This window comes from Rhinolophus sinicus, chromosome 3 (assembly GCF_057876585.1).
Source record: "Rhinolophus sinicus isolate RSI-liver-muscle chromosome 3, RSI-T2T, whole genome shotgun sequence".
Classification (NCBI taxonomy): domain Eukaryota; kingdom Metazoa; phylum Chordata; class Mammalia; order Chiroptera; family Rhinolophidae; genus Rhinolophus; species Rhinolophus sinicus.
Genome location: NC_142503.1, coordinates 137658104 through 137684736, shown reverse-complemented (window position 1 = coordinate 137684736; position 26633 = coordinate 137658104). Strand labels below are relative to the sequence as shown.

At 35.0% G+C, this 26633-nt stretch overlaps 1 protein-coding gene across 1 annotated transcript in view; it reads right to left on the bottom strand.

Moving 5' to 3' along the window:
* Positions 1-8075: 8075 nt before the first annotated feature.
* The window catches only part of KNL1 (kinetochore scaffold 1), a 53004-nt gene continuing 34446 nt past the window's right edge, over positions 8076-26633 (bottom strand). Inside the window, exons 13-26 of the mRNA XM_019725479.3 lie at positions 26354-26452; positions 24412-24527; positions 22493-22583; positions 21787-21903; positions 20877-20964; positions 17315-17392; positions 17112-17151; positions 16130-16231; positions 15586-15686; positions 13092-13160; positions 11803-11912; positions 11269-11387; positions 10454-10576; positions 8076-9738 (exon numbers count right to left, since the gene is read on the bottom strand). Coding sequence (XP_019581038.3) covers positions 9624-9738; positions 10454-10576; positions 11269-11387; positions 11803-11912; positions 13092-13160; positions 15586-15686; positions 16130-16231; positions 17112-17151; positions 17315-17392; positions 20877-20964; positions 21787-21903; positions 22493-22583; positions 24412-24527; positions 26354-26452 — 1368 coding nt within the window. The 3' untranslated portion in view covers positions 8076-9623. The remainder of the gene's footprint in view (positions 9739-10453; positions 10577-11268; positions 11388-11802; positions 11913-13091; positions 13161-15585; positions 15687-16129; positions 16232-17111; positions 17152-17314; positions 17393-20876; positions 20965-21786; positions 21904-22492; positions 22584-24411; positions 24528-26353; positions 26453-26633) is intronic.

Genomic DNA, 26633 nt, shown 5'->3' with positions numbered 1-26633 from the left:
ACCGCCGGCGGACGCCGCGGCGGTAACTCCTCGCCCTCTCGGAAATAACCTGGCTCCTGAGAGCTATTCTTGATTAATTTACGTATCTAAACTTGGGCTTTTAGAGCTTCACGTCGCTCTGAACCTCCGACTCATTCAAATTCCCGGAATCAGGCGCTTTCCAGGTCCCTGGAAGTGATGGAGCTCAGGAATCTAGAGCTGATGGATGAATTGGGAAATCGAGGAAGTAGAGGGGAGAAAGCAATGGTAGTCGAACTGTGGTACTTTACTGGAGATTTGCAAGACTCCAGAGGAAGGAGGCATTGATTTTGAGAAGCTAAACCTTATCATGGCTTACTGGGATAATTTAATAAGTGATTCTGGTTTTAAAGAGTGAATAGGGTTTCTCGGCCAAAGAACAAGTGATGGAAGGCAAGCAGAGCCTTAAGGGCATGGAAATTGAACAACATGGTCAAGGAATATTATTGTGTAATGAGGGAGGAAAAGTGTAAGAGGTGATGAGACGAAAGTTACGTTTACTTTAGGCAATGAAGAGGCTTAAGACCATGTATGGAGCTTTGGTCTTTATTCTTTAGGTAATGGGGAAATCATTGAAAGTTTTTAAGCAACAAAACCCATAAATATCTGGGAATAAACTTTTAGAAATGTTCAGGACCTACATGGAGAAATACCTAAAACTATGTTCCGAGAGAAGAAAGCTCAATATTATAAACTTGAAAATCCTCCAAAATCAGTGAACTCCCAGTAGAAATCCCAAAGGGCTTTGTGGCAGTCACTGTTTGTTGCCTACCCAATAGTCATTGTCCTTTATAGCTAAGAGATCCTTAGGGAGGATGCTCACTAAGCTTTTGAATGACTTTGCCTTTATCTGTATTCTTTGAATATTTGGTATGAATTGTTTTGACTTTATGATGACAATTTTAAAATTGTAACAAAAATATTAAATGCCTTGAAATAAACTTAACAAGAAAAGTGCAGGGGTGGCCGGTTCGCTCAGTGGTTAGAGCACAGTGCTCGTAACCTCATGGTTGCCAGTTTGATTCCCACATGGACCAGTGAGAAACAATGGCTTGAGCTTGGAGCTGATCCTGGAAAAACACAACTGTTCCCCAGTATTCCCCAATGAAAATTTAAAAAAGAAAATTGCACATCCTAATGAAGGAAACGTTAAGATATTAAAGAAGGCTACAACGCAAAAAGCATACTTACTATCTACTTGTTATGGAAGACTCAACATCTTAAAGATACTAGTTCTCCATTAGTTGATCTTTAAATTTAATACATAATCTCGGTAAAAATGCCAACAAGTTTTTTTGGGGGACTAAATAAGCTAGTTCTCACCTTTATATGGTAAAATAAAAAGCAAGAAGAGCCAGGAAAATCCTGAATAAAAAGGGCCTGAGCCAACCAGATATACAGGATATTATAAAACTACAATAATTAAAAGTATTTGTAGACAAAAAAAGAAAAAAACAAAAAGTATTTGAACAAAAATAAATAGGTCAATGGAACAGAATAGTTATCCTGGTGTCTTAGTTTCCTATTACTGCTGTAACAAATCACCAATTTCGTGGCTTAAAACAACAAAAATGTATTATGTTACAGTTCTGGAGGTCAGAATTCCTAAATGGGTTTCACTGGGCTGAAATCAAGGTTTTGGCAGAGTTGTATTCCTTCTGGAGGTCCTAAGAGAGAATCTGTTTCCTTGCCTTTTCCGTTTTCTAGAGACATCTGCGTTGTTTGGCTCAAGGCCCTTTCCTCTCACTTCAAAGCCAACAATCACTCTGACCTCTGCTTCCATCATCACATTTCCTTCTCCGACTCTGATATCCGGCCTCGCTCAAAAGGATCCTGGTGATCACATTGGGCTCACCCAGCTAAACCAGGATAGTCTCTCAATGTTGAGATCCTTCAAAACATCTGCAAAGTCCCTATTGGAATGTAAGGTAACATTCACAGGTTTAAGGAATTAGGATGTGGACATCTTTGGGGGGGTGGGGAGAGGGCTATTATTCTGCTTACCATGCTCAGATATATATACGAATACATAAAGAAATTTAGTATATGATAAAAAAGGTATTCCAATCTGTGGAAAGAAATAGACTGTTTGTTAAATGGTGCTGGGATAACTGCATAGCCATCTGGGAAAAATTAATTTGGACCTTACCACACACTACTTTATGTTAGGATATATTTCCAACTGGATTAAAGATATAAATGTCAAGTATTAAGCCACAGAAGTTCTATGAGAAACCATGGGTTTTACAGTGGGGAAAATCTAAGTATGACACAAACCCCAAAGCTATAAATGAATATATTAATACACTTAATTATATATCTTTAAAATTCTTAATGGCAAAACCCATCATAAATAAAGTCAAATAAAATGACAAACGGGGTGTGGGGGGTGGAATTTAGTAACCTGTGTCACAAAGGTTATTTCCTCTTATAGTTAAAGATGTCCTACAAGTCAATGAGAAAGATAAATAACTCAGAAAAATAGGCAAAGGTTATTAACAGTATACAGGAGGTAAAAATTGCTCTAAAGTATATGTAAAGACTGCCAATCTTATACATAATAAGAGAAATGTAAATTCAAACCATACAGAGATACCATAAAAAAGTTTGGAATATACTGTATTAATAAGTTTGGAGAGGAACCAGGCACTCATTTGCTAGTACCTGAGTATTTTAGAGGGCAATTTAGTGATAGCTATTAAAATTACAAATGCAACTAGGCTTTGACTCAACAGCTCCATTTCTCTAGGAAGCTATCCTACAGATAAACTTACACTATGTGAAATTTCAGCATTGCTTACAGTAGCAAAAGGTGATAGACAACCTACATATCTATCATGTATGATACATCCATCCAGTGAACTATTTAATTAAAAGGAAAAAATATGTGTTGGAAGTTCTTTATGTACTGATTTGAACCTATCAAGATATGTAGTTAAGTGAAAAAGGCAAAATGAAATTTGATGTGTTGATGTGTATTATTTGTGTAAAAAAGAAGATATATATGTATATATACGTGTGTGTGTGTATATATAATTTTTTTTTTAAACTTTTATTTATTTCAAGTGTGTTTTTCCAGGACCCATCAGCTCCAAGTCAAGTAGTTGTTTCAATCTAGTTGTGGAGGGTGCAGCTCATAGTGGCCCATGTGGGGATTCAACTGGCAACCTTGTTAAGAGCACCCGCTCTAACCAACTGAGCCAATTGGCCACCCCCAAGAAATACATATTTATACACTTAAGCAAACATTGCTTACATGTTTGCTTTTGTACATAGGATAGCTTTGATAGGTTAGATAAGAAACTGGTAACATTGGTTCTCTCCAAGAAAGAAGCTGGGTGTCTTCAGGTAGAGTAAAAGCAAAACTTTTTACATTCCTTTTGGTACTTTTTGAATTTTTGACCATGTGAATGTATTAAGCATCTAGTTTTCCTCTGAAAAATGTATGTGTATGTTTATGTGAGGTACTAGCTACCATTTATTGAATACTTACTTTGTGTTGCACTTTATATATATGAACTCATTTAACCCTCACTATTACTATGAGGAAGTACTACTATAGTTTTACAAATGAGGAAAGTAAAGCTCAGAGGTTAATTGCAGCCAGCAGTTGTCACAGAGAAAACTAATCCAGAATGTTTATAAACAGAAAATTGTAACAACATAAAAACCTTCAGTAAACATCACTTACTAGTGAAACTTTAAAGCTTTCCTTTGAGATGAGAACAACACAATGATGCCTGCCTATCGTCACCTCTAATCAACACTGTCCTGGTTTAATCCTGTGCATTAAGGCAAGAAAAAGAAACAAAAGGAACAACTATTATAATGGCAGAAATAAAACTCAATTTTGCAGATGATATGAGTACGTATATGGAAAAATTGAAATTTCAGAAACTATTAGCATGAATAAGAGTTTAGCAAGGTGGCTGTACACAAAATCAACACACAAAAATACATTATATTTCATATACTAGCAAAAATAATGATATTTATAAAATGGTATCTTTTACAATAACATCAAAAAGTAACAATTAGCAAGGAATAAATCTAACAAAATATATAAGCAATCTCTATTGGAAAACTTAAAAACTTCATTGGAAGGCTTTAAAGAAGACTACATACATGAAGAGACATATCGTAGTTATGGATTGGAGACTCCAAGTTGTATATATTCCAGTTTCCTTCCAATTGATTTATAGATTCATCGCTATCACACTAAAAATCCCCAAAAGTTTCCCTTTCCCGTTTGCATCTTTACAATCAAAATTTTATGTGGAAATGCAAAAGGCTAACACTAGACAAGGCAATCTTAAAAAATAAAATGACAGGATTTTCTTCTCCAGATCCAAAACTTATTTAAAGCTATAGTAATTAAGACTGTTTTATTGGCTCAGCTATAAACAGATTGATGGAAAAAAATAGAGAATCTAGAAATAGACCCATGCATATAAGGACTCTTGATTCATGACAGAGGTATCACAAATCAGTAGGGAAAGGCTGATATTTTCAATAAATGATGCTTGGACAATTGGATATCCATATAGGGGAAAAAATGAAATAAACTGCTACCTCACATCATACATTGAAAACCAACTTCTGGTGTATTAAATATCTGAATGTCAATGGGAAAATTATAGTTGTAGAAGATAAAATAAAGGATATCTTCATGACATTGGTTGTGGGAAAGATTGATACACTTTTGAAAACAATTTGGCATTATCTACTAAAGTTTAAGATTTACATATTCTTTGATTTAGCAGTTTCTCTTCAGTATATACCCTACACGCTAGGGCCTAGAGAAACATTTGCATTAGAAACAACTAGAATGTCTATCACTGAATGGTTAAAATGATCGATATTATGTATATTTTACCACAGTAAAAATATTGCACACCAAACATGTTAATTAATTTTTTAGGAAGCAATTCAATGGAAGGATAGGTTTTTCAAAAATGATGCTGAAGGCACCAGATAGGCATAGGCAAAAAATGAACTTCAACCTAAACCTCCTACCTTTTACAAGAATTAATTCAAAGTGGATCACAGACTTAAATATAAAGCATAAAACTATAAAACTTTTAGGAAAAAAATAGGGGAAAGTCTTCAAGAACTAGAACTAAGTGAAGAGTTCTTAGACATGCCACCAAACACACAATCCATAAAAGAAAAATTGTTATGTTAGACTTCATCAAAATTTTAAGTTTGTTCTGCAAAAGATTCTGTTAAGGAGTGAAACAACACACTATAGGAGGATGAAACCATGCAGTATAGACTGGGAAAAGACATTTGCAAACTACGTATCTAACAAAGGACTTGCATCTATAATATATAAAGAACTTTCAAAACTCAACAGTAAACACACACACACACACACACACACACACACACACACACACACACAATCCAATTAGAAAATGGGCAGAAGACATGAACAGACATTTCACCAAAGAAGATATACAGATGTCAAATAAGCACACAAAAGATGTTAGCCATTAGGGAAATGTAAATTTAAACCACAATATATTGTTACACATCTATTAGAATGGTGAAAATAAAAAATGGTACTAATACTAAATGCTGATGAGGATGTAGAGAAACTGGATCTCTCATGCCTTGCTGGAAGGAATGTTAAAATAGTGCACCCACTCTCGAAAATAGTATGGTAGTTTCTTACAAAACTAAATATATACTTGTCCTATGATCCAGCAAGCAGTCTTGGGTATATATTCCAGAGAAATAAGAATGTATGTTCATAAAGACTTATTATACATGAATATTCATTGCTACTTTATTCATAATAGCCAAAAACTGGAAACAGCAAACTGGTCAATGGTTAAACAAACTATGGCACATCTACATGGTGGGAATAATCCTCTGCAATAAAAAGGAACCAATTAGGGGCAGCCGGTTAGCTCAGTTGGTTAGAGCACGTGCTCTCAACAAGGTTGCCGGTTCGATTCCTGCATGGGATGGTGGGCTGCGCCCCCTGCAACTAGATTGAAAGTGGCAACTGGACTTGGAGCTGAGCTGCGCCCCCCACTAGATTGAAGGACAACGACTTGACTTGGAGCTGATAGGTCCTGGAAAAAAACACAGTTACCCAATAAAATTTTTTTAAAAAGGAACAAATTATTTATACATATGACAAATTGGGTGAATGTCAAGGGCATCACGCTGAATGAAAAAAAAGCCAGTATCGTTAAATTCCATTTATGTAACATTCTAAAATTGATCAAATTAGAGATGAAAAACAGGTTAATTGTTGCCAGCAGATAAGGATGGAGGTGAGGGTATGACTATAAAGTGGTAGCAAAAGGGAATCTTAACTCCCTTGTGATGGTATCTTCATTGTGGTAGTGGTTACACAAATCTATACATGGGATAAAATTGCAGAGAACTATACACACACATAAATGAATTGTATGTAAAAACTTGTGGAACTGATTAAGGTCTGTAGATACCTCAATATAAGTAGAATGATACATTTGTCCTTTTGTGTCTAGCTTATTCCACTAAGCATATTTTCAAGGTCCATTTATATGGTAGCATATATCAAAATTTTAGTCCTTTTTATGGCTGAATAGTACTCCATTGTATGTATATACTATTTTGTTCATCTATTCATATGTTGCTAGACACGTGGGTTGTTTCTACCTTTTGGCTATTGTGAATAATGCTGCTATGAACATTGATGTACATTTATCTTTTCGAGTCCCTGCTTTCAATTCTTTTGTATATCTACTTAGGGGGGGAATTACTGGGTCCAATGGTAGTTCTACTTTTAAATTTTTGAGAAACTGATAAACTATTAGGCTGGTGCAAAAGCAATCGTGTTTTAAAAGGTTAAAAATAATTGCAAAGACCGCAATTACTTTTGCACCAACCTACCAGTTTCCACAGTGGCTGCATCATTTTACATTCCCACCAGCACTGCAGGAGGTTCCAAATTCTCCACATCCTCTCCAACACTTCCTTTCCTTTTTTTTATAACCACCCTAGTAGATTTAAGGTGGTATCTCTTTGTGGTTTGAACTTGCATTTCCCTAATGACTAATGATGCCAAGCACTTTTTTTCATGTACTTGTCAGCCATTTGTGTATCTTCTTTGGAGAAATGTCTTCAAGTCCTTTGTCCATTTAAAAAAATTTGAGTTGTTTGTCTATTTGTTGTTAAGTTGTAAGAATTCTTTATATATTCTGGATACTAGACTCTTATCAGATACATGATTTGCAAATATTTTCTCCCATTCTTTAGGTGTTTTTCACTTTCTTGATAATATGTCTTAATGCACATGTTTTTAATTTTGATGAAGTCTATTTTTTATTGTTGTTGCTTTTGCTTTTGACGTTCTAAAATTCCACTGCTACATATGTCATGACGTCATGAAGATTTACCTGTTTTCTGCTCAAAGTTTTATAGTTTAAGCTCTAACATTTAGGTCTTTGATCCATTTTGAGTTAATTTTTACATATAAGGCAATGGTCCAACTTTATTCTTTTGTATGTGGATGTCTAATTTTCTCAGAATCATTTGTTGAAAAGTGGGGTTTTTTGAGGTGATGAGAATGCTCTAAAATTGACTGTGGTGACAGTTGCACATACCTGTGAATATACTAACAACCATTCAATTGTTCACTTTAAATGGTGAATCATATGATATGTGAATTGTATTTCAATAAAATTGTTTAAAAAAATCAACAACACAGATTGCTGGACTTAGGGTTTCTGATTCAGCAGGTTTGGGGTGAGGCTGATGCTACCAATCTAGAAACCATACTTTGAGAATCACTCCATTAGCTCATAGAAATGATAATTTTTTTGAGAAACTTCAAAATAGTTTTATTTATTTATTACTGTGGTTTTCTTTTATAGGGAAAACTGTGGTTTGTACCTGGTTCTTATATTTAGGTCATGACATTATTTTAATCTTGTCTCAGTTTTCAAATAGGTGCGTGTTCCTAAAGGGAACTTTCTTTGGCATATCTTCAAAGGTCTATTGGATACATGGTAAAAAGTCTTCACTTCATAAAGAGACACTGCTTAACAAAGATTTCATATAATAAACTTATTTTAATAGTGCAAAAAATAATCTGCTTCCAACTAATGAAGAAAAAACTTCCAAAATAGCCAACACTTTGAACAAAATCAAATAACTAAGTTAATATTATAATTATGTACTCCAAACCCAAGAAAACAGAGACCATCATTACAAGCCAATTCATTCTTGGAATTGATCATTCCAGGTTACCAAAATGCATAAAACAAAACTTCTACTTTTTAGGCTTACAGAAAAGAAATAAAACAACTCCAGTAAGAAAAGTAATTTAGTTTCATTGGAAACAGACCATATTGTTGACTTTAAAAGTTTTTCAAGGAGCTCATAGAAATAGGGAACATCCACATCTTGATTTTTATGGCAAATGAGTTGTGTCTTGACTTTTGAAGCTTAAAAGACCATGGAACCTTTTGACTAATAACTCAGAAGTCAAAGCAAACCAAGAGGGAAGGTAACATTCATGAGACCCATAGGACTTTAACCTGATCTTAAAGTATTAAGCAAAATTTTAAGATGAATTAATTTAAAATGTAAATATATTTTAGCTTAGAATTAAATATAAAATAAACAAAAATTATCATGATTAGAATTTGACTAAAGTTTGGGTAAAAGTTTTTTCATATTTATCTATCTCACAGATGATATTGATCATTCACTATGAATGGATATTTTCATTTTTTGTATATGACGGGTATGGCTTCAGAAACCAATACTTATATTAAGCTTATTACTACTGCCAGAATTTGACAAAACTGGTGTTTTGGGTATGATATTGTTTGAAGTGTAATTATTTAATAAAAGAAATTGAGAACATTTCCGTAAAGCATCCTTCAGAAATATGGAAACTGCCCAGGCAGAAGGGTATCTCTCTATGCATCTGTGTATTTCTATATACATTTCCTTACTACATCACAAACACAAAATCAGTATATTTACATATATGCACTGGACCAAAATGAATGAACTTTCCCTACAAAATATACTTATTAAAAAAACACTGCTAGATATTATATAATAAAAGGAAACAAGGCCCTCAAGAAAAGATGGCAACCAATCCAATAGTTGAGTGCTATTGCTTTCTCCAAATAACATTTCTGGAATGGGGGGAAAAAGGAGGATGAGTAGTTTGTAGACAAACATGTCTAATTCCAGAAATATCTGCTATGCAGATAAAAATCACAGCTCTATATATGGGGAAATGTTTATGTTTTTGTCAGTGGTGACACTTATACTTAAAAGTTACTCCTTAGGACTTGTACTAACGCAGAGAGCACCACTTTAATTAGGAGATATTTTCCCTATGTGTTCTACTACTTAAACCTTTAGTAGAAAGATGAGCAAGTTGATAGCTGGCTATTTGAGGCCTTTTATTATTCCTGACGGTAGAGATTTAAAAACTAACCCGACAAATTAACTATAACATCATCAGAAGGTATTTTACTAGGCTTCTTTCTAGGACCTAAAGATGAAGATTAAACAGCAATGGAGACTCTGACATAGTATCCATTATTAAGTGTGCTTGGTTGTTACAGCTGTGGTCCATGGGTCTACTGGTAGAAACGGCAGTCCTGAAGCAGATCTCTGTAAATTTGTTTGACTACATTCTTTAGGTAGTTGTCCCCCAGTGGCACTTTAGATAGAAGAGCGGCAATTTCATCTCGGCTAGAAAGAACAAAAGATTATTTAATTTTTCTGGAAACAGACTTATCTCCATTTCAGTGGAATTCGTTTTGGGGTACAGTTTCTGAATCTCCCAGGAAGCACACATAGGCATTTCTGGAAATAATTAGACTATCCAGTTTGAATTAAGATTCTGAAAACAAGGCCTAAGAACCAATTCTGTATGTAGTTGTGAAGTATCTTGACCTAGTTGCTTTCTCTGGCTACAAAAATCTAAACTATTGATGTTTACTAATGGATCTGAGATAGGCACATTCTAAACTCTGCTATCTTACAATCTGTTAGCAGTGTGTCTAAAAAGTCTCAAAATACATAGTAGGAATTAAATATTTTTAGGTCTTATTCCACAGACTAATTGAGAAGAGTATTGTGACTGTATGGCTTTTAAAATAATTATTCTGTACTTAAGGCCATAAAAGTTATTCATATTATGACTTGGGCAAAACTTATGAAGGATTTTTTCCTTCTTGATTCCTGTTTTAGGTAAGAGTGTTCAGAAAGCATCAGCATCCCCTGGAGAGAGCAATGAAGGTCACTGACTTTAAAGGAACAAATTCTTCAAAATGAAGTCAGAGAGAAGTGACATTTGGGTCTCACTATGGTCTATCCATTTACTGACCACTTTGAGGGAGCATTCAAATAATGTAACAAAGGTAAAAAAGTAGTTGGAAGCCCTATTCTGCTGGCTTTCACTCACCCAATGATTCCAAGGTGATTTTGAATGGAGAAGGGTAACGGGATAGATGGATAATGGGCTGAGAGAGACAGAGTTATTTCAAATTTTGCAAATGCTGCAGAGCTGGAGAATAAAAGCCTCAATCTGTAAAAGACAAGATCCTCAATTAAAAATACAAAACAAAAATAGAATGAAACACAAATATATCTTTCTTTTACACCGGCAAATGAAAACTTAGGTATACATTATTTCTAGACCTGATCAAATAAGACAAAGGGTGAATCATCTGGAACAAAGTATTATTATGGTTGTTTTTTTATCACGAGTCATGAAATTCATTAATAAAATTAATTATTTTAATATGTTTTTCACTAATTACTATTATGGTTGAACTGTGTCTCCTCAAAATTTATACGTTGAAGCCTTAACCCCCAGTACCTATCTCCTTATTTGGAAGTAGGGTCACTGCAGATATAATTACTTAAGATCAGCTCCTACTAGAGTATGGTGGGCCCCTAATCCAAAATAACTGGTATCCTTATAAAAAAGGGACATTTGGACACAAATATACAGGAAGCATGTCATGTGAAGATGAAAGCAGATATTGGGGTCATGTATTTACAAGCCAAAGAATGTCAAAGATTGCCAATAAATAACCAGAAGTTAAGAGAGCCATGGAATAGATTCTCTTTTACAGGCTTCAGAAGGAATCAATCCTGACACCTTGCTCTCAGACTTCTAGCTTCCAGAACTGTGAGACAATAAATTTCTACTGTTTAAGCCACCCAGTTTGTAGTATACTTTGTTATGGCAGCCCTACGGAACTGTATACTTACTCAGTATTATTCACATCTATGTTCATTAGGTTATAATTTGGTCCCCATCTCTTTAAAAACTCAATCTCCTCTCCAAGAAGTCTGCAATGGCTCACTACCAATGAGATATCTTGAAGCATCTGGGAAAAATAGAAGAAATGAAATTATAAAAACATCTCAGTGTTTAATGGCTCTTTTATAAAGAAACCCCAAAAGTTAAACAATATAATATATTTATCATTTCAGGATCCACTATTACATTTATAAAATCTCAATTCTGCTTTTTGGGACAGATAACATAATTTTTATTTATATACCCTGTTTCCTCGAAAATAAGACCTAGCCAGGCAATCAGCTCTAATGCGTCTTTTGGAGCAAAAATTAATATGAGACCTGATATAGAATGTTATGTTATATGAATATTATATTATACCTGGTCTTATAGTAAAATAAGACCAGGTCTTATATTAATTTTTGCTCCAAAAGACGCATTAGAGTTGATTGTCCGGCTAGGTCTTATTTTCGAGGAAACACGGTATTTCAATCAGAATTTACCTTGGGTACCTGATGCTGTGTTGTACATTTCTTCTTCCAGGATTCCTGCTCCTCAATGTACTGGAAAATAAGCTTATGAACTAAAAGGGAGGAAGGAGGAGCTTTATTCTCTGAGGAAGGGAAAAAACACACAACAGCAGGTTACTACTTATTATTCAAATATATTTCATATATCACACATATATATATGTGAAATATTATATAAACTAGACATACCTCCAAACTACTATATGTCTAAATATCCTCTCCAGGGAGGGGGGTTATCACTGTGTGAGGGATCTAAATGATAAACGTCTAACTAGTACATTGTTTTGTACACCTGAAACTAATAAAATAAATAAATATCCTCTCCATTTTATTTTCAAACACATAAATCAACATATATGGTGAACATAAAACAATCTTATACAAACTCAAGTGTTTATCACATACAGAATAGAACTTGGTTAAGAGCATGGGTTTAACCTGAGTTTAAATCCTGGCTTTCCTTACTACCTGAATGATCCTAAGCACATTTACTTTTTTGAGGTGTAGACCCCTAATTTGTAAAATGCAGAATAATATCTACACCTCATAGTGTTAATGTGAGTAATACACATGCCTGAAACAGATGTATTCATAATGGTAATTTTTAAATTATGGAAATAGCTATCATTAATCATTGCTCAAGATCTAGTAATAATAAAAAAACATTTTCTTTTAAGACCTACCCAATATTTGGAACATTACCCAGTTTTATGTCTAATACACATTTCTAAGGACAAATTATTTTTTTATTTTTTATTTAAAAAATATTTTTCCCCTTCTTCCACCTCCCCCACATCCGGTTCAGGCTGTTGTTTCTCATTCTAGTTGTGGAGGACACAGCTCCCTGGCCCATGCTGGTAGTCTCCTGTCGGCCGCTCACAGCATCTCATGGCAGCTCTCGCCTGCTGCCAGCCACTCATGCTGGCCACCGGCCACTCATGGCAGCACATGGTAGCCCATGGAAACACACAGCAGCCCACACCAACCTCCGGCTGCTCATGGCAGCCCAGTTCCAGGGAGAGATGTTGTTCTCAATCTTAGAAGCAGAGGGCGCGGCTCACTGGCCCATGTGGGAATCGAACCAGCAACCTCTGCGTTAGGAGCATGGCACTCCAACCACCTGAGCCACTGGGCCGGCCCAACAAATTATTACTACTATTATTATTGTTTATATTTAACTTAGTATGTGAGAGTTCTCAGAGCAATTTACACTTGGTAAATTGCCAAAAAAAATTTTAGTTGCCCAAATGTTTTGAACTTACCATCTAACAGAGAATGAAAATTCAGGTCAACAATCTTCCTATAAGCCTTGCCCAGGAAAGGGAGACCAACTAGGAAGAACAAGAATAAGAACAGTATTTTTTTTTTATTTGATTTTAAGCCACATACAACTTAGTACTTTAAAGTCCTACTCTTTCTGGGTAGCAGGGTTTTTCCAGAGTTATTTAAAGGTTTATCCTTGAATCATATTATTCCCTCTATATGTTAAAGGCTCCCCTGAGACTGCTAAAAACTATATTGACTAGCAAGCCTTTGAAGGAAATTTAAGGTGTAGTACAGTTATAGTATATTTATCAAGGCCTCCTCTTTGACCCTTAACTTCTGTGCAAAGATATTATTTTCAGGAATCATATAAAGAAAATGGCTATGACCTTTCACACCTACTATCTTTGTACAAATACAGTAAAACTGCTTTATGTTTTTAGCAGGATAATAGTGAGTTTTAGATAGCCAGGATAGCTGCTAGTTCCTTCAGACTCTAGAGTCATCTCCTAATCTCTTAAACTGATTCTTTTCACTTTGGATACCATAGTGAGACACAGACATGATCAATCTGTACTCTCAAGAAGCTTACAGCTCAGAGGAACACAGATAATTGCACTTAATAAACACATCAAGAACTACAAATTGTGGTAAACACTATTAAGGAAAACTATAGGAAGCAATGAGAATATATAACAGGAAGGCAAGTAGCAGAGAGAATAGGTAAAATAAGAGTCAGGGAAAACTTTCCCAAGAAAGTGATAATTGAACTGAGTTCTTAAGGATTATTAGTAGAAATTTATTTTGTGAAGAGGGGGTGCTATGGTCTGAATATTTGTGTCTCCTCTAAAGTCATATGTTGAACTCCTAATGTCCAATGTGATGGTATTAGGAAGTGGAACCTCTGGGAGGTGCTTAGGTCATGAGGGTAGAGACCTCTTATAAAAGACATTCCAGAGAGCTAGCTTGGTTTTCCGTCATGTGAGGATACAATGAGAATCCTGTAATCTGGAAGAGGGCCCTCACCTGACCATGATGGTTTGCTATCTCCAACTTCTAGCCTCTAAAACTGTTGTTATAAGTTACTCAATTTATGGTATTTTTGTTATAGCAGCCTAAATGGACAAGACAAGGAAAGAGCTTTCAGGTATAAGAAACATCAATATGAAGGTCCTGAGGGAGAATGAAATGAAAGAGAGCTGAGAGTGAAAGACCATAATATTTTAAGGAAGTGAAAGAAATCCACTGTGGCCCACATGAAGAGAACAGTGTACGATGAGGTGGGAAAAGGAGGAAAAATTTAATTCATGCAGGGCTTTACAGGCTATCTCAAATATTTTAATCATTAGTCTAAGAGTAGGCATAGGTACATGATCCGATTTTCAACAGTCACTATAGCAATAGGAAGGAGAATGAATTGGAGAAGAAAAAGAGAAGATCCAAAAGACCAGCTGGAATGTTATTGTAGTCAGGTAGGTTAGAGATGACAACTGACAGAAGAGGTGAAGCAAAGTGGATGAATATTAAACTAAAATCAGTAAGTCTTATTGATGACATGTGTGGTAAGGGAGAAAGAGGTATAGAATGATTCCAAAGTTTTAATTTTGAACCTGGATGGAAGATGATGGTATTCATTGATAAAAAGAACTTTAAAAAAAAATTTTATTGGGGAACAGTCTGGTTTTCCAGGACCCATCAGCTCCAAATCAAGTCGTTGTCAATCCAGTTGTGGAGGGTGCAGCTCACTGGCCCATGTGGGAATCAAACCAGCGATGCTAGTGTTAAGAACTATGAGCGCTGCGCTCTAACGAACTGAGCCAACCAGCCCTCCAAGAAAAGGAACTTTTAAGGAGAAACATGTTTGGAGGCTGGCAATTGTAAAGATCCTAAGTTCCAATTTGGCCATGTTTACCCACGGTTGGCTACGATGAAGCTAAATGTTTCAAGAGAAAAGACCTAAAGAGACTGACAGGCAACTCCAACGAAACAGCTAGGACTCTTTCCAGTCACCATATAGTCTACCTACTTTGGTAAGCCCACCAATACACACAGAATTTCCAATTAACTTTTTAGGTTAATTGAAGTTTAACAATTAAACAAAAAAACACACAAAAAAAACAGTCAAGAGTCACAAGCCATTAGAGTAAATCCTCTATCACAAGAGACCATGTATTTTAAGGAAATAAAAGAAATCCACTGTGGCCGAAAAAAGGAACTTAGACTAAATAGATATGAATATGTTGATCCATTATTTGGATAGGCAAAATTTCTACTGTCTAATGTAATGCAACAAAAGACAACTTTCATTAACTGAATTTTTGTTTTACTCTAATAAAATAAAAATAAAATTCTATTCTCACTAATTAATGTGATTGCCTCTTCTAAGATTTTCAGCAGTGCTTTCATTATGTCAATAGTCACTATTGTATTAAAATAAAGATTTAAGTTTAGCCACATATTTTTCTACAGAGGAGTTAATCTTTTGCTTCTCACCTACTGGCTTTCCAAAGGTGATGGTGAGTTCTATTGTGTCATAAAGAAAGGTGAATACAGCTTGATCATCACTCCACTCAATGACATCCCACTCAGACAAGCTGGAGCGAGAGAAAACAAGACAGAATAAACATTTTTTTGAGATAAAACAAGAGGGTTAACTTCGGATACTACCTACCCAATCAGTACTAGCAGCACCTGCTGGAGTTTTCCTACTGGATTAGGAGACAATTAATACTTTAATTCAAATATTGTGAATGTATAAACTTATGTTTTTGAAATAAATAATTCACTCAATCGATCTATATATCAGAGAAAAACCAAGTCTAAGCAATATAAAAGTGTTCAATACTTCAAAATTATAATTCCACAGCTCTCCCACCTTGTGTACTTTCAGCTTAGTGTTGAGTACACTGACTCTTTTTCAGGCTACGTTGGTTAAAAACAGTGATACATACTACAAACGCATGTCAACTGCTCAAGTCGGTTTGGACAACCACAGAGGCACAGGATGAAACACAAACTGACACCTGCTTTTCCTTACCTTAGCTGATCCAGTAGCTCTTTAGTTCTGTTTGTTTGTTTTTGCACAAAATCTATTTGAACAAGGGTGTGCTCTTTCTGTACCTCCAGTTCTAAGAGATTTCTGCAAGTCAAACCAGATAGTCACAGAAAGGTAAGTCTGTTGTTAGAGAATTCGGACTCCATTAAAATGTAAGGTTTATGACAAGAAGTCACATGCTAAATGGCTCCCCAATGAGTTGAATGGCATCCATTTTTGCATTCTCGGATATTTTTTAAAAAAATGAACATTAATCTACAAGTGTGGGTCTAATTAAGAAAGGCCTAAATCAATGGCTCTGAAATTAGGATCCATAAAGATATCCTTGGGGGTTCCATGTTCCTTATGATTATTAAAATTTACGTTTTCATTTTCATGATAAAAATATAAGAATAATGCAGAAAATGAGAAAGCCCACCTAAAAACTGAGACATGGCATAATTTTGGTGCCGGAATTTGGTCTTGTTTAGTTTATTGGATCTAAATAGAACTTATGCTTTGTTAGTCATTTTGCTAGCATCAATTTAATTTCAGCCAAATATTATCACCTATCAAATTAATGTTGTCAACTGGAATTTTACCGGTTTTGTCATTATATTTGATTTCTTTTAGTGTTATAGTTAAATAAGAGCCATGAGCGTAAGAAATATACATCTCATTTTATACTTATTTATACTTAAGTATAATATAATAGTACAATATAAAAACAGTTTAATGCTAAGTTTATTTTCTTTAAAAGGATCCTGATATTCAAACTCGAGAAATACTGCCTTGGATTAATGCCCTGTAATCAACAGTGCTTAGAAAATACTGTGGACTAAGATGGCCTCTAGGGTCAAGTAGAGCAGAACCCCTGAGTCAGCAGCCTTAGTGAATACTCGTCCCCAATCTTGTCAGTTTCTGGAGGTGAAAAAGTCATTTAGCTTTGTGAAGTTCAGCATATTTTTTAACACTCAAGGCTGACCTTTGAAGTTCTTCTTCTTCAGTTTTCAGCTGTTCTAGTTCTTTGAAAAGAAAAATAAAAACAAATCTATCAGAATGGAAACATTGAAATGTTGCTACAAAAATCATCTGTTTTATTGAAAATTCTATCTCACTTAACTTTACTTAAATAAATAAACTCAGAACAGTTTTTTCCCCATTTATCTCCTTAATTAATCCAGTTACCTTTCTCTGCAGCTCTCATTTCAGAATCCCATTCTTCCATAGGATTGTCTTTCTCTTCATCCTCCAAATTCTTAGTTTCTAAGTAGACAATGTGTATTAGAATAACTCAGTCAAAAATAATTAAACAAAAATAATAATAATAATTAAACAACTGGAGGTGAAAAGATTAGACGGTCCCCAAATGAAGAATAATTCACAAATACTATTCTTTCCCGCACTTTTCCTTCCCAATAAGGCACTGAGCTATAATTATAATTTCATACAAAAACTTGCTTCTAGAGTCAGACAACTGAACTTTGAGCCATATGGCAATGATCTCAAGTAGCAGCTTCTCAGTGGCCACTTTGAGTCGAAATTATTTATATAAATTTGCATATATCAAAGTTATTATTAGGCAACCCCATGGACTAAGCAGGAACAGATACACATACATAAATGGATGCACACACATTTAAACATTTTTATTTAATTTGTTTTTAAAACCTTGGAATCATCCTTAAAATTCCAGTCTCTTCCCAAACCAAATTTAGATTCTTACCTCAAAAATATTTCTTGAAAGAGGGTAAAGGGGATCTAATATATGGTGATGGAAGGAGAACGGACTCTGGGTGGTGAACACACAATGTGATATATAAATGATGTATTACAGGACAACACTTGAAACCTATGTGACTTTACTAACCATTGTCACCCCAATAAACTAAAAACTATATATTTTTTTTGAATCTACATTTTTTCTTCATCACCACCAGCCTCCCTTAATATAAGCTACTGTTTTTCTTAACCATACCAGTCCAATAATTAATAAACTTCTTATATTTACTCTTGATCTATTTAAGTCCAATTTCTACACGCAGCCAGTGCTTAACACTCTTTAAATGGCTGTTCACTGTTCTTAGAAAAAGTCAAAACTCCTTAAGAGGCCCTCCTTGGCCTGGCCCCTAGTAACATCTCCAGCTTTATTTCAGACAATGTTTCTTTGCGCTCTCTCTATTCCAGACAGGTTGGCCTTATTTCAGACCCTTCTACTTGGTACATTCTTTCCCACTGAAGGGCTTCTGCATGTGTTACTCATATTGAATAGTCTTTTCTCCCCTCACTTCTCACTTTAACTCCTACTCATTCTTCAGATCTTAGTTTAAATGTCACTTCCTCAGAGGGAAGCCTCTCCTGACTGAACTAGGTCAGAAATCCGTTTCAGGACCTTATAGCACCATGCAACCTCTCCTCCAGAGCATTTCCCATAACATTACTTAATTCTTATATTCTCTTCTAGACTAAAAGCTCCAAAGGCCATAAAGTTTTTGTTTTTAATCACCATAGTATTCTTAGCACTGAGCATTGTACATGGCCTTTAGTAAGTACTCAGTATATTTGCTCAAGGAATAATGACTGAACAAGAAAGAAATAGGGAGCCATTCAGTAGTGGTACCTAGAAAAAGAAGTATGGTTGTTGGTATTTTTAAAGCTGAGAGAGAGCTGAATGTATCCAGTAGAGGAGGTAGAGAGGTTGAATATACAAGAGAAAAGGGAAAATCAGTGATATATAATTCCTGAGCTGAGAACAGCAGATGGAATTTAAATTTAGGTGGAAAAATTGGTCTTAGGGAAAAGAAAGGACGACAGAATGGATACGCAGATATATAAAACTGGTTTCTTTGGTAGCAGGAAGTTTAGAAGTTCGGCCTAATGGCTGCTATTTTTTTCCATGAAGTAGAAAGTAAGGTAATGATAAAGGGGTAGGGAAGTCTAAGACTATGGAATTCATATACTTATCATCAATTCAATGCAGAAAACATGTACTAGACACATTCTGTGGAAAGCAGTGCTAAGAATTCTGAAGGATACGGAGAAAAATAAAAGCTGATTTTTGCTCCCACACAGCTCACAATTTAGTTAGGAAGATAAATTATACAAAACTAACTCTAATCACAAGTAGATGTGATAGGTATTATAAGAAGTTCTAACAAAATAGCCTTGGGAGCTCAAGGGAGATAGAGACTACTTCTTTTGGCAGAAAACAGCAGAGTACATTAGCATAGACAAAGTGGTAGGACTGCATAGAAATGACAAGATTTGGTTGGAATTTAGAATGTATAAGGGAGTAATCATAGTAAACCATGTAAGAAAGAAAGATCTAAAAATGACTGCAGAGAATGTTATATGTCAAGGTCAGGAGTTTGGACTTTATTCTGTAATAAATAAAAAGACAGAAAAGTTTTTCAGGGGAGTAAGGAAAACTGTCCAGAATTATTAATCTGGCAGCAATGTGAAGGTTGAACTAGAATGAGATAGAAGGAAGAGTGTAGAAAAATTTCAAGTTAGAAGACTTAAAATAGCATATTTCAAAATTAAAGATAGCTTTAATGGGAATGGGAAAGAATATGAGATAAAGAAGCAGATATGACGGAATTTAGTAAGAGAGAATCAAAGAAAATGAAAGTTTCGAGCCTTTGGCAATATATAAGAATGGTGATAATATTAATAGAGACAAGAAACATCAGGGAGAACAAGTTTCCAGATTTTATTTTGGAAATTGGAGAAGACAATAAATTCCATTTATTCACACAGAATTTAAGGTGCTTAAGGACATGTTTGCAGAGAGGTTCAGCAGGAAGCTAGAAATGTTAAGTCAGGAACTCAAGATGAAGAGGCTAAAGATGCCCTCACCCAACATGATGACAGGCTACATGACAAAATCTGTGTCTTACATGTATTATTTTTCTGATGCTAAGCACAGTTTTGGCATGCAGTAGGTACTCAAAAAATACCTGATGAATTTAACTGAATTTGGGAATCACTCATATAAACATAATTGTTAAGGCAGAAGAAAGCATTAGGGGAGAGAATATACAAACGAGTGGATGATAAAATCTAAATCCTTGGCGGCCGGTTAGCTCGGTTGGTTAGAGCACGGTGCTAATAACACCAAGGTTGCCGGTTCAATCCCTGCATGAGCCACTCTGAGCTGCGCCCTCCTTAATAAAAAATAAAAATAAAAATCTAAATCTCTACACCAGAGGATAAAGAGAGGAAGGAAGTACAGATTGCCGATATCACTATGCTGAAGCCTTGCATAAGCAGTTTGAAACATTAAATTAGAGCAAATTAAAGCTCCTTTACTATGGTCCTCCATTACACAATCAACAAGAGATGCCCAAGATAATAAATCTCTTTGGAAACCTCTTCATGACCTAGACCATAATCTCTTTTTTAAATAGATGAATTTATCTCCATTTGAAAATTAGCCTTTCAAGTTTGTCCTTTTATAATCCCAACTTGTTTAGTATTGTTGTCCTGAAACTGTGTTCTCAAGGATCGCAGAATTTACATAATCATCAGATATGGTAGCTCTCAGTCCTTAACCGTCGTGACCTCTTTCAGCATTTGACAATGCTGATTATTCTTTTCTTCCTGAAACTTGGATCTCCCTGAACCTCTATGATATTGTACTACCATGACCCTAGTCTTTTCTCCTGGTTGTTTCTTTTAGCTCCTCTGTGCAAGGAAGCATTTAAATAAAATTAAATTTTCTTTTGGAAGAGAATTCAAAATACTTTACCTGTTTCCACCTCAGTGAGACAGTTAGTGATCTTCTTAAGTATGCTGTCCATCTCATCTACCCTTATCTGAAGTTTCTTCCTCTCATTCTAAACATACAACATTATAGACTGTCAAGTTAAAGTTCCAAACAAAACTTTACAACATTATAAATGTTCCAAATAGCTGACATAACTGCTATGTCTAAATCATGAACAGGCAGATCTTAAAATGAAGGTCAAAGTTTTCAGTCTAATATAAACTCTAGTAATTCATTTTTGTACTTTCCCTTTATTCTAGCATTTCCACATAACATATTAACATACTACTTAAAAAAAGAGAGTTCCTTAAAAACTATGCTTTGGTCAAATAAATATGGGAAACACTGGTCAAATAGAATTATAGCCTGTTTTCTTTTCAGACTTTTTTAAAGAGAAGATTTCTGACTTTAGACATTAGTATGCTATTATATTTCTCCAAAAGGAGGATATTGCATATAATATTTCCCAAACTTATTGCTAATAGAAAGTTTTTAAATATAGAACCTTTCTTAAAGGATGGTCATTTTGGGAAATACTACTTTAAACTGATCACAAACATATACAGCTGGGTATGGATTATGAGGAAGATAATACTATAGTATAATCCTTAGTAATGAAAGATCAGAATCCTATATTGTTTTATTACAATAAGTAAAATGGATAACAAATTTGAGATGAGAAATAGGCCCATATTAGTAAATATATTCTAGAATTACTCAAGATGACAGGATTTGCCACTTTTGATACATTGAACCCCACCTCTTATGAATAATTCTAAGTTTTTGCCCAAGTCTCATTCACATGTCTAAGAAACATTCTTCATAATCCAGTACTACAATAAAGTAATTCTAATAGATCTTTCATTCTATGCTATTAATTGTTTCAAAGTACCTGAGCTGACTGCACCAGCTTGCTGTAGAGAGCCACTTTTCCTTGGTGAGTGAAGACTTTAGTCATCTTGGTAAAATGGGATTTTATTTTGTTCAGGTAAATTCCAAAGGCCTTCAGCTGTAAGAAAAAGTCAAAGGCTATATTGCACTAAAACAAATGAGTTAGAAAAGGCAAATGGTCTAAGAAGGCTGATTCAGATGATATGTGCTAAGCTTTGCACATGCTGATTCCTAAGGTAGGGCACTTCTCATTTGCAAATTTAATTCCATTTAATAGACTAAGAATAGAACCAAAGATTTGAATTTTGATCCTGGGTTTTAATTCACTTACTAATATTACATATTAGAACATGACAGCCTCTTAGTTAATAAAACTCTTTTAACATTTAGGCATATATAAAATAAGTTACTTATTATTTAATCAACTAAATCTTTTCCTCATCTAATCTACGTGAAAAGCAAACAAGAAGGTGAGAATTCTAAGTAAATTTCAACTATATTTTATATATTAAATTGATCATTTCAAGTTTGAAAAGATTGTATATTCACAATTACTCGTATAATTAAATAAAACCTTGGTAACATATTACACCTGAGAAGTTGAAGAACTTATCACTAATTACACCAAGTAACAGTTCCCTGTTTCACAATAAAAACTGTTCAAAATGTCTATACTGATTCCCATTCAAAAAATGACACAAAAGTACCTCCTCATCAGAGCAGTGTCTCATTTTTTCCCATAGGTTCCTATTTACATCAGTCAACAGTTTATCTTGGTTCAATGCAGAAAGCTTTAGTCTAAAATATAGAAAAGTTAATTAGCATATGGGTTCAGAAATCAGCTTGAATCAATCAACTCAGATCCACAGGCATACTTAATTTAATTTTTCCTAATTCTTTTCTACATAAAAAGAGGGGAATTCACTCATGAACAATAGCCAGCCTTATTATTTCAACACCTATAGAATGTTCAAGAATGTTATGAATCAAAAAAACTTCCCTCACAAATAGATTCTCATCTCAATGTATCACTTTATCCAACATGAAAACATGATGCTTATAAAGAATCCTCGGGTTGGTAATGCATAATTGTTGTGAAGTTGTAGCTATTATTTTAAATAAAAGTTCCTAATTCACTTCAAAGTCTTAGCTCACTTTTAAAGAATACCATTTATAAAAGCAGCAAAGTTATATATTAATCTTTCGTTAATAAGCAGAAAAAATAAATTTATATCAGAGTTAGAAGATATTATATACAGGCACAGAAGTGCAAAATCAAGCAGTAGAGTACATTTGAACAGATTGTTCATTGTATGCAAGATCTTATTTCATTCAAAAGAAAGTAGTTTGACAAATCCTGAGATACTCAACTCTTTTAACAAGAAGAAACTTGTCTGTCTTGTTCAGTGAAGAACCCCAGTACTTAGTACAGTACCTAGCACATAACAGGTGCTCAATATATAAATTGTTTGAGTGAACAAACCAGAATCAGGCAAATCTGCACTACTATAATTTAACAGCATCTTAAGTTTCTACTTTTAAAATTACATACTTCTTAAAAGATTATTTTATTTCTTTTCTGTTTATTATATTGGTTCAAATTTAGTTGGACAGTTCTAGATAAGAATGAAAAAAACATTATTTTGGTTTGCAAATCCTGCACGTTCAGGAATCCAGATATACTATGCTTTTGTATATTTGTCTGCAACACCTATGTATACCTAAGCACTAAGCTATAGTCTGAGTAAAACCATGTTTTTTGTGGGTTTTTTTTTGGGTCGGGGGAAGGGGATATTGGGGAACAGTGTGTGCTTCTGGGACTTTTCCAAGTTAAGTTGTTGTCCTTTCAATCTTAGTTGTGGAGGGCGCAGCTCAGCTCCAGGTCCAGTTGTTGTTAGTTGCAGGGGGCGCAGCCCACCATCCCTTGCAGGAGTTGAACCAGCAACCTTGTGGTTGAGAGCCCGCGCTCCAACCAACTGAGCCATCTGGCCACCCAGGAACTGAGCGTCAGCTCATTGACTTTATTCCAGTTGCGGAGGGCGCAGCTCGCTAGCCCATGTGGGAATCAAACTGGCAGCCCTGTTGCCCAGAGCTCGCGCTCTAACCAACTTAGCCACCCATCTGCCCCACTATGTTCTTTTATACATGCAAATGAAGGGCAAATGTGATAAAATTATAAACCCAAAGGCATTCTTGATTTTAGGCACTATATAAATAAATCTCTAAAGAGTACTATCCTCTTTTGAAGATGTTCATTTGCAAACAATTTACAATATAATCTAATAATTATTGTTTATTGAGGCCATACTTGCTAAGAATGGCATGAAAACATTTTATATACACTATTTCTACCCGGTGAGTAGGTATGACTATCCCCAATTTATGGATGTGGAAATAAAGGTTAAATGACTTAACTTACATAAGGTTACTCAGCTACTAGTGTTGTAGTCAGGATTGAGCTTCAGTCTGTCTGACTATAAAGCTGAAACTCTTTCTATAAACATACTGTAGCACACTGCCAATTAATGCCACCAACTTTTTTGGTGTTACTTGAATTAAAATCTTACCACACAGATTATTAACCCATCCAACAAACAAACAAACAAACAGAACGAAACTTTCGTACTCTTCAATCTTTTGGCGAAGAGCCTCACAATCTTCTCTATAAATCTGTATCTTGGGTCGGTAAACATACTGACTTAACATCAGGTCTTCCAGAGTAGGTTGTGTGTTCACAGTAAACTGAAAAAAACAACAACAACAAACAAACAAATCAGTCCCTCAAAACTGGTATTTTCAGGACAAATCATGTTCAAGTATTGTTTGAAGTTTCAGAGTGCCTATTTTTAAAAGTTCTACAACGAAAAATTTGAATACTCCATTAAAATTCTTATACCTAATAAAGCTACAAGTTGAGATTTAAATTCAAGCTTCTGACATCAAAGTCCTTTTTCCACAGATGTTTAGGGAAACTGTAGATGTTCCACTCACATTGGATTGAAAGTGATTTGAAAATGGCTATGTACTATTTGTCAATTATACCATAATAAAGCTTGGGGGAAAAAACGGCTATACATTATTTTAAGTAAATTGATATCCAAAAATTCATTACCTTTACCATTTACCTGCATTAATTCTGTCTCCCTGACTTTTTTAAAGGATGCTATTTTATTGTTCCGATTTTTTAATTTGTTTTTTTCCCTTCTTCCTCCTCCCCCTCCCACTCCAGTGCAAGCCGTTGTTTCTCAGTTTAGATGTGTAGGACACAGCTCCCTGGCCCACGCTGGTATTAAGAGCCTTGCGCCCCGCCCAGCTGAAGCAGTCAGTCGTTGGCTCACAGCAGCAGCTCACAGCTCACAGCAGCTCTCACCGGCTGCCAGCCATTCATGATGGCTGCCGACCACTCACTCTGGCTACCAACATGGTAGCCCGCGGCAGCACTCAGCAGCCCGCAGCAGCTCATGGCAGCCCAGCCCCAGGGAGAGCCGTTGTTCAGTCTTAGCTGTAAAGGGTGCAGCTCACTGGCCCATGTGGGAAACAAAGCAGCGACCTTGGCGTTAGGAGCACTTGGCACTCCAACCACCTGAGCCACTGGGCTGGCCCCCAATTTCTTAAAGTATTAATAATTCTCTTCTGTAACACTCTTCTGTAACAATGATATGTGAGGCTTTTAATTTCCTGTCAAACATTTTTCCTATATGTCCCATAGATTTGGTATTTTATGTTCTCCTTTATTTTGCTTTCTACTAAATAGTTTTGATTTCCTCTTTGATGTAGGAGTGATCTAGAAGTATGGTGCATAATCTCCAAGAAGTTAAGAATATTTCAGTCCTTCTATCAGTCCTAATTTTATTGGATTAAGATCAAATGACGTGGTCCATAAAATCTCCATTTTTTTTCAATTTGTTAATGTTTTCTTTGTGGCGAAAGACATAACTAATTTTTGTAAATATTCAACAGACTTAAGGGAAAAAATATCCCTATGAAAGTGTTCTAAGTTTTTCTGTTAATCTTTTAAATTGAGTTTGTCTTATTCAAATATTCCATGATCTTAAATTTTTTTTTGAAAAATATTTACTAAAAAAAGAAAAATGTTTATTAAAACTGCGAAACTTGGATTTTTATAATAGTAGGAAAGAGCCTATGTTCAGGAAACAGTATCAAAAACAAAATAGATTGGGGGCAGCCGGATGGCTCAGTTGGTTACAGCATGAGCTCTGAACAACAGGGTTGCCAGTTCAATTCCCACATGGGCCAGTGAGCTGTGCCCTCCACAACTAGATTGAAGGACAACGACTTGGAGCTGATGGGCCCTGGAGAAACACACTGTTCCCCAATATTGCAAGGAGAAAAAATTTGTCACCTTATCAAAATCCAGGATACAAAAAAATATCAATTTTTATGCTAACCACAAACATAAATATTATAGGAAAATTGTCAGAAAATTTGCTTCCTTAGATTCTTTTTATGTTTCTGAATAAATGCTTGCATTGATGCAGTTTAGTAAATAAGTACAATATACTCGTATTTTAACTGAGGCAACTATTTTGCCAAGAAATTGCACTTACTTTGGCTGGAAGAGTGCTCTGTCGGGGTTTCTGTATCAAAATGTGGACCTGAAGAAGTATAAGGAACTCCTTTATTGTTATTCTCCCATCTATGAGTTTCTGAGGAAAAGAAAAAAAAAAGTTTGCATGACCATTCAAGGGGAGCTCATTTTGATTATAACCATTTCATTTGTTTCTAAATAGCTTAAAGCACTTTGCATGTATTTGTGGAAATACAATCCAGATATTTGTAGGCTATACCTATTTTATCTAATATTTATTTCTTAAGATTATTCATTAA